This window comes from Physcomitrium patens, chromosome 10, assembly GCF_059467195.1.
Source record: "Physcomitrium patens ecotype Gransden chromosome 10, ASM5946719v1, whole genome shotgun sequence".
Classification (NCBI taxonomy): domain Eukaryota; kingdom Viridiplantae; phylum Streptophyta; class Bryopsida; order Funariales; family Funariaceae; genus Physcomitrium; species Physcomitrium patens.
Window position 1 is genome coordinate 11,199,229 of NC_143419.1, and position 6,411 is coordinate 11,205,639.

At 48.7% G+C, this 6,411-nt stretch overlaps 1 protein-coding gene across 1 annotated transcript; it reads right to left on the reverse strand.

Moving 5' to 3' along the window:
- Positions 1-1,827: 1,827 nt before the first annotated feature.
- Positions 1,828-5,901, reverse strand: LOC112287918 (uncharacterized). Its single transcript, XM_024531547.3, has 5 exons — positions 4,084-5,901; positions 3,614-3,838; positions 3,022-3,483; positions 2,803-2,899; positions 1,828-2,675 (listed from the first exon to the last, which is right to left on the reverse strand). The coding sequence occupies exons 1-5, from the start codon at positions 5,230-5,232 to the stop codon at positions 2,638-2,640; spliced, it is 1,971 nt and encodes a 656-aa protein (XP_024387315.1). The 5' UTR covers positions 5,233-5,901; the 3' UTR covers positions 1,828-2,637.
- Positions 5,902-6,411: the final 510 nt, after the last annotated feature.

Here is a 6,411-nt window from a genome sequence, read left to right on the forward strand (position 1 = left end):
CACTAAAGAGGCAAAAAGACACGGATTCATGATAGTGAAAGATATGATTCGACCACCTCATTAGGTCGAGTTGAGGAATATTCAAAAGACAATTTCGGGTACGTTCATGTAGTTTACGCGAACTGGTGGTGGACAAGGTTAAGCGCTCGTAAACTGACTCCCAGAATCAAAGACTTTCAATTTGAAATGAATCCGTTCAAGAAAGACCTGTGGAGCCAGAAACGATGTAAAATCATCGACCAACACGTCGAAATTATCAAAGTTCAGAATTCGAGTTCAGGACACCTTGTCAATTTCATATATTTATGTCACAAGGATTGCAGCAATAAGGTCAATCATACAGTGTGTAACGCAGATTCTGATTCATGGCAGGTCCCTTTTCCATGTGATGACGAGTTTTTGGGAAGCAGCTGTGCTGACGCGGTGATGAACCGAGAATCGTCTAGGAACCAGTTATGAGAGATTCCATGAAAGTTTGTATAGACAAAAGGAATCCCGTACGTAATTGTACCCCTAATGTCAATGCAAGCTTGTTACCATCTGACCTCGAACTGGGTTCACATCTGAAGCATTTTTTGAGGCACGAGCACGAACCCACAAAATTTATCTGCCTTCTTCTGGAATTATTGGCCGACTCGGTGACTTGTAACATTCAGAACCTAGGAATGATGCCGCAGTGACGACAGTAGGGCACGGCGCTGGTAAAGCTTCTCAACTGGCCTTCTGTCCAACTTCATCAGTTCCATACGATGGATTCGTGTATCAAATTCGAGTGGAGTCCCTCATCCTTTCACTAATTGAAAATTCGAGTAAATTACCACTATTCCTATTTCTCGCATGATGTTAGAGGACGATTGACATGCAGTCATGGCAGCAGGAATGTCCACTGGATTTGAGTACTGTATGGAAAAGGCTGGAAGCACACGAGATCGAGCAGTAGTCAATTCGTGCACATAAGTGGCAACTCATCCGCACCACTCGATTTCAGTGAGTTGATTGAAACAGGTTAAACCTATTAAAACTCCAGTCGCCCTCGAACTTGGTCAATGTTATATGAACTGGGAACTTATGCCAGTAGTGTCTCAACATGCAATGTGTAGAAACCTGCACCGATAAGATATCATGGATTCCCGCACTAAAATACGGCAGTTGGAGGTGCATTGCCCTCATCTCAGATTCTTCTTGTCTCAGATGGTAGGGACAGCCACGACAAGATGGTCCGCACGGCCCTCACTACTAGTACTATGGTCACCACTGCTAAATCCCTCAAGCTCTTTCAATCCCAGCCCTAAAAACGGAACCACGACACCCTAGCTCTAACCTCTGTTGGTCTAAGTTGAGCTGCTAGCAGGTTCGCGAATGAGATATAAATGTCAGTAAATAGTAAGAACCGTCTACAAACATTAGTTCTGTGAGAAAAAGGGGCTCAGATTGATGCGCAAATTTTCTTCCGAAGACCTACAATCAAATTGAAAGTACCCTGAAATACGTCTTCTGTGTTTCTCATTTTGAAAATTCAACCCATGTTTCATCGAAGTGAATGAAAACAACAGTAAGGCACAATGAACTTGAGTTAGAAAGAGTGGGTGCCAAGCTTCGCACCTCTTCATGTTCTTCAGCAAGTTATGTGCGAAATGTAGAAAAGACATTTAAAACTAAATTATAGCCACCATCAGGAAAGGTCTATTGATGCAATATTACCAAGGCAAATCGGATTAAACACTGCATTTCAGTCAGAGCCCTTGTTGCGGAAACAGAAAAGGGAAATACGAAAAGATAACCTGCACGGATTACATTTTGTACGCATCATTTGCCAGACAGAAAGGATGAGGCAATCAAGCAAAATTAGTCGATAATCTAGAGATAGTGCACTCTTTAGTCACACAGAGCTGTACATTCTTTCCATTTAATAGTGGAAATAGGTGGCAGAGAGTAGAGGGGCGACAAACAAACACACCGCCATATTGGGAAGAGAATAGGGGGTTATACACTACAGGCTGACTACTCTATCTAGAAGAAAGCTAACTGACTACTCATTAAGGAAACAGAGAGCTCGACGGGTTAAGAACTATGTCCACTTAAGTAATTTTACACTCAAGTAGCTCTCTGGCATCAACTGGCTACATCCGTATCTCTTCCGGTGGGGAGAGACTTCAGTATACAAATACTCTGAGTGTGGAACACCAGACCACCAACACGGCAAAAAAGCCACTCTCGGAAAGAGGTTCGAATCCAAGGCCACTAAAGCAATGGAAAAAAAGCCATTCAAGGCAAAAAGAACATGTCAGTGAGGATGATGATTGAACCTAGCTCCCGTGACTAGCACCCTGGGTTGTCGTGCAGTCCAAGTTAAATCAAACTTGTGCGACTCGATGATGTCGCACCACACATGGAAGAAACTTGAAAATTTGTACAGCTGTCCTGCAGAATGACATGATTTGGAGCCATCACTTGCAGTGTCTCATTGTTGTGCTAATACAGTTGGAGTCTTCGACTGATGTAACAGTAACAATGCTAAGTTTGTCACTGAGTCCAAATCACTCAAAAATCAGCCCATTGCTGATTAATTCTCTTCTGGAACAATCTGAATTATGTTGAAAAATAGTGAGTGAAGACGGTCAATCAGATCATGAGCCATCACATCTCCACCTTCATGTGACCCACCGGCAGTTGAGCTGCAAAGAATCCAAGCACAAATCCTTGTCAACGCTGAGGCCCATATCAAAGTTAAGAAAACCTGGAGAATTTAAGGATTTGCAGCAGAGCTAGAAATTTGATTATTAGTTGGATATGAATTGTTACATTGGTGGCCATCAAGAACAGCCGATCCATAGCGACCTTGAGGAGCAAACCCCATCTGGTTCACAATGCTTTGAAGCTCTCCATCCCATCCGATCGACTGCAGGAAAACCTCACAATCAATGAAGAATCAGAAACTTGAAGACGATCAGCACGCAATCGCCAAAAAATGCGCCTAGAGGTACTTGATCATCGTAATCAGTCTTACGATTTGTGACCTACCTGAGAGACATCGTCGCCGAAGGTATCCAAGCTTGTGATTCCAGACTGTACGTTGATGGGAGAGCTGTTGGAGCGGCGTAGGTACCCGTCCATCGAGGTCCCCATGGAACGGAAATCCAAGCCGCAGTGGCCACCCATCATGGGTCCCTGCGAAGGATGCTGCTGCTGATGCTGCAGCATGCCGAACGTGGCACTCGACTCTGGTCCACCCAAAGAACCAGACATCCGCGGCTGCAGCATGTCCTTGTTCAGGGCGGTCTCGAAGTTGTAGTCGAGGCGCGCGGTGGATGGCCCAGGGTTGACGGACGCCAGCTTCATCGACAAGCTCTCGACCTGGCGCTGAAGTGACTGCACGTAGTTGATGATCTCGTCGAGCATCACTGCCTTGCCGGTCACTTTATTGCAGCCAGGAACTAGGTCCTGAAGATACTTCATCCGCTCGCTGATCTTCTCCCTGCGAACCTGAGGAGCGTACAACATGATGACTCACGTCAGGGAGTGCTACAGAGATGTGTGACGAGTTCAGAATACTAATAGTTGAGGTTATGAATCGAATCGAATCGAGAAGGAAACTTGGGATCTGGGATTTTACCCTTTCCGCAAGGCTGTGGCTGTCGGTGGCTTGTCCTCGTCGAGCTCGCACATGAATGTAGTCCTGCTTGGAAAGAATTTTGTTTCGGTTATTCGAGTCTTTGAGAGCCCTGGGGCTGCCAGAGTCCCCAGAGTTCTCACTGCAACTTCGTTCTGCTTTTGCTTTCACCGATTCGTCATTTTCACCTTTGCACCGCTTAGGTTTGGAATCCACGACATCTGCAACCTGCATTGCGCAGCATCATCCCAGGCAATGAGATCATGGTTTATAAAAACCCACCACGAAGAAACAGGGGAACTCGAAGAACATGCACATACCAAACACAACCGCCTTAAACCAATTCTGTGACAAAAGCTCTCGAGTTCTTGTGCAAGTGGAGGAGATAGTTCCTAAAGTCGCACGGAACGATTCTGGAGACTGAATGAGACAAAGGAGAAGCAGGACGTGGCAAGGAGAATAACATTACGGACCTTACAGTCCACGTCGGACTTGTCAGCAGGTGATTGCTTCCGTTTGCGACGATCACTGTCATCGCTTCCAGTAGGTGATCTTGCAGGCGACGCAGCGCTTGCTTGATGTTGTTCCGTAACAGAACAGGAATTAGTTTCCCGTGCTGCTGCTACTTCGACCTGCTCATGGGTTCTGTCCATGGTGGCCAAGCTTGCTCCCTCAATGGCTTCCAACTCGGGCACACTCGCAGCGCGAGACGGGCTCTTGTCGTTGCTACCAACACCGTCCACGTCCATGTTACATGATACCTCTGCTGCTGTAGAAGCTGCCCGAACCGAAGCAGCAGATTTCTCTTCCATCTCAGCTACGACTGCTGCGGCCAGCTTCTTCGTCGCGCCCGAATTCTGGTTGCTCGAAGTTCTAGAAAGCCTACTACTACTCTCGCTGGATCGCGACCGCGGCTTACAATGCGCGTCGTTGATAGGCAACGGCAACGCGATCTGTGGGTACTTCCCATTTCCAAAACTAGAGAATTTCGCCGCGCGCTCAGCGAAGGCAGGATCCGACGTGAACTGAGCCAAGCAATGCGACGTTGCGAGTCCCACTCCCTGCAATGCAAGACCACCCTTCGACGGGTCCACTGTAATCCCCGCCGCAACCGTGTCCAAGGGGCTCCACGATTTGTGAGCGGCTGGAGCACCTCCAACTCTTCCTGTCAGCAATTCTCTGATCTTAGCATTCTCCATAACCGTCCCGCGCGCTAGAGATGGCGCCATGGACACCGGAGGCGGATACTTGTACGCTGACGATTTCGCGTCTAGCAGCTGCTGCCAGTCGCTACTTGCCATCCCTGATCCCAGCAGCTCCTGAGGTGTCGCAGACGCCGACCCACCGAGGATTTGTTGCATATCCGCCGCCGTGGCATGACCCCAGTAGTTCGTGGTGGGGCTAGTCGTAGCCGACCTGGAGAACCTGCCCCCAGCCGGCGCGCTGCTATGCACGACGTTACCCCCAGGCTGGTCCATCAGCTGTTTCTCCAAGCTGGACAGCGAGTTCATGGACTCTGTTGGCGACATGGCCGCACTATTGAACGATGCCGGGATGCTCATGCTTCTCGCAAGCCCGCTGAAGGGAGTTGCTTGATCCGGTGCCGGTGCCATGAATGCCATTCTCGTATTTTATTTTTGCTCCTATGTCACGCGCCCACGCACTCACACTCTGCCTTCCTCTTCGCTCCTCCTCCTCTCCCCACCTCACTCCTCCTTCCTCCTCACCGCAAACTTCACCACACCCACCGAAGTTCCTCAACTACAGCTGCTACCCACGCTGGCAGTGAATCTCCTTCCCCAAATTCCCGATCATATCCCCAATTCTGGCCCCCTCAGACACAACCACCTGCTATCCACAATTCTCCTTCCTTCCCTTCCCCCCACCCCTCCTCCTCACCCTTCACAATTCAACCAAAATGCTAACAACCTAAGGCTTCCACCTTGGTACAAAAATCCACTACCCAGCAACAGTACCGGTCTGAAATTCTCCCTCAATTGACTGCTTGCGTTGCGAATGGAAGGCGCCAGACCAGGAGAAAATAAGCAAAAAGCATAAAAATGTGCACCAGAGTGAACACTTTCGCCAACCTGGATGAGGAGGAAACTGTAAGCAGCAGCAGCAGAACATGCGAGTAAGGAGAGACTACTACTAACTAGACTGACTACAAGGGGGAATTTGATCTTCTGCTGTACGGGGGGTGGGGAATGTTAAGAACGAGGACGACGACGCTGGCAGCAGCAGAAGCAGGACCCTTTACTGAATTGCGGAGAGAGGTGCTTGTTTGCGGCCAATTGCTATGGAGGTCCCTTGTGGTGTCGCCTCTGCTTAGTACTGTCTCGCGCACTCCTCCACTGCCAACCCCCGGGCGCGGGTCGGGCGGGACGGAGCGAGTCACACCGGGTCGGACCAGACCGGGGAGGGGGCTAAACCCGCGATTCAGCTGTTGCCCCATACTTCACAAGGCCAGCACGTGAGGCTCTGTGTGCCCTGCCCCTCTTGAAATGCTTCATTGGCCATACTCCCATATAACCCCCTCCCCTCCCTCTTTAACCCTATTTTCTCTCTCATTCACTTTCATTTTCGTTCTCAGTTCTTTCCACAACTGGGTCTCTCATTTAACATCAAAATACCTTAAACCATGTCATGCCCCTGAACCAACCTGTAGACCATACCTAAACCGCCCTTGCACAAATCCAAAACTGCCCGATTTTCCTGTGGAAAGATTCCAAATACATTCTAAACCCACCAATGTTCGGCAAACTTTACAAAGATGAAGGGTGCAGTTGTGTGATGGAAGT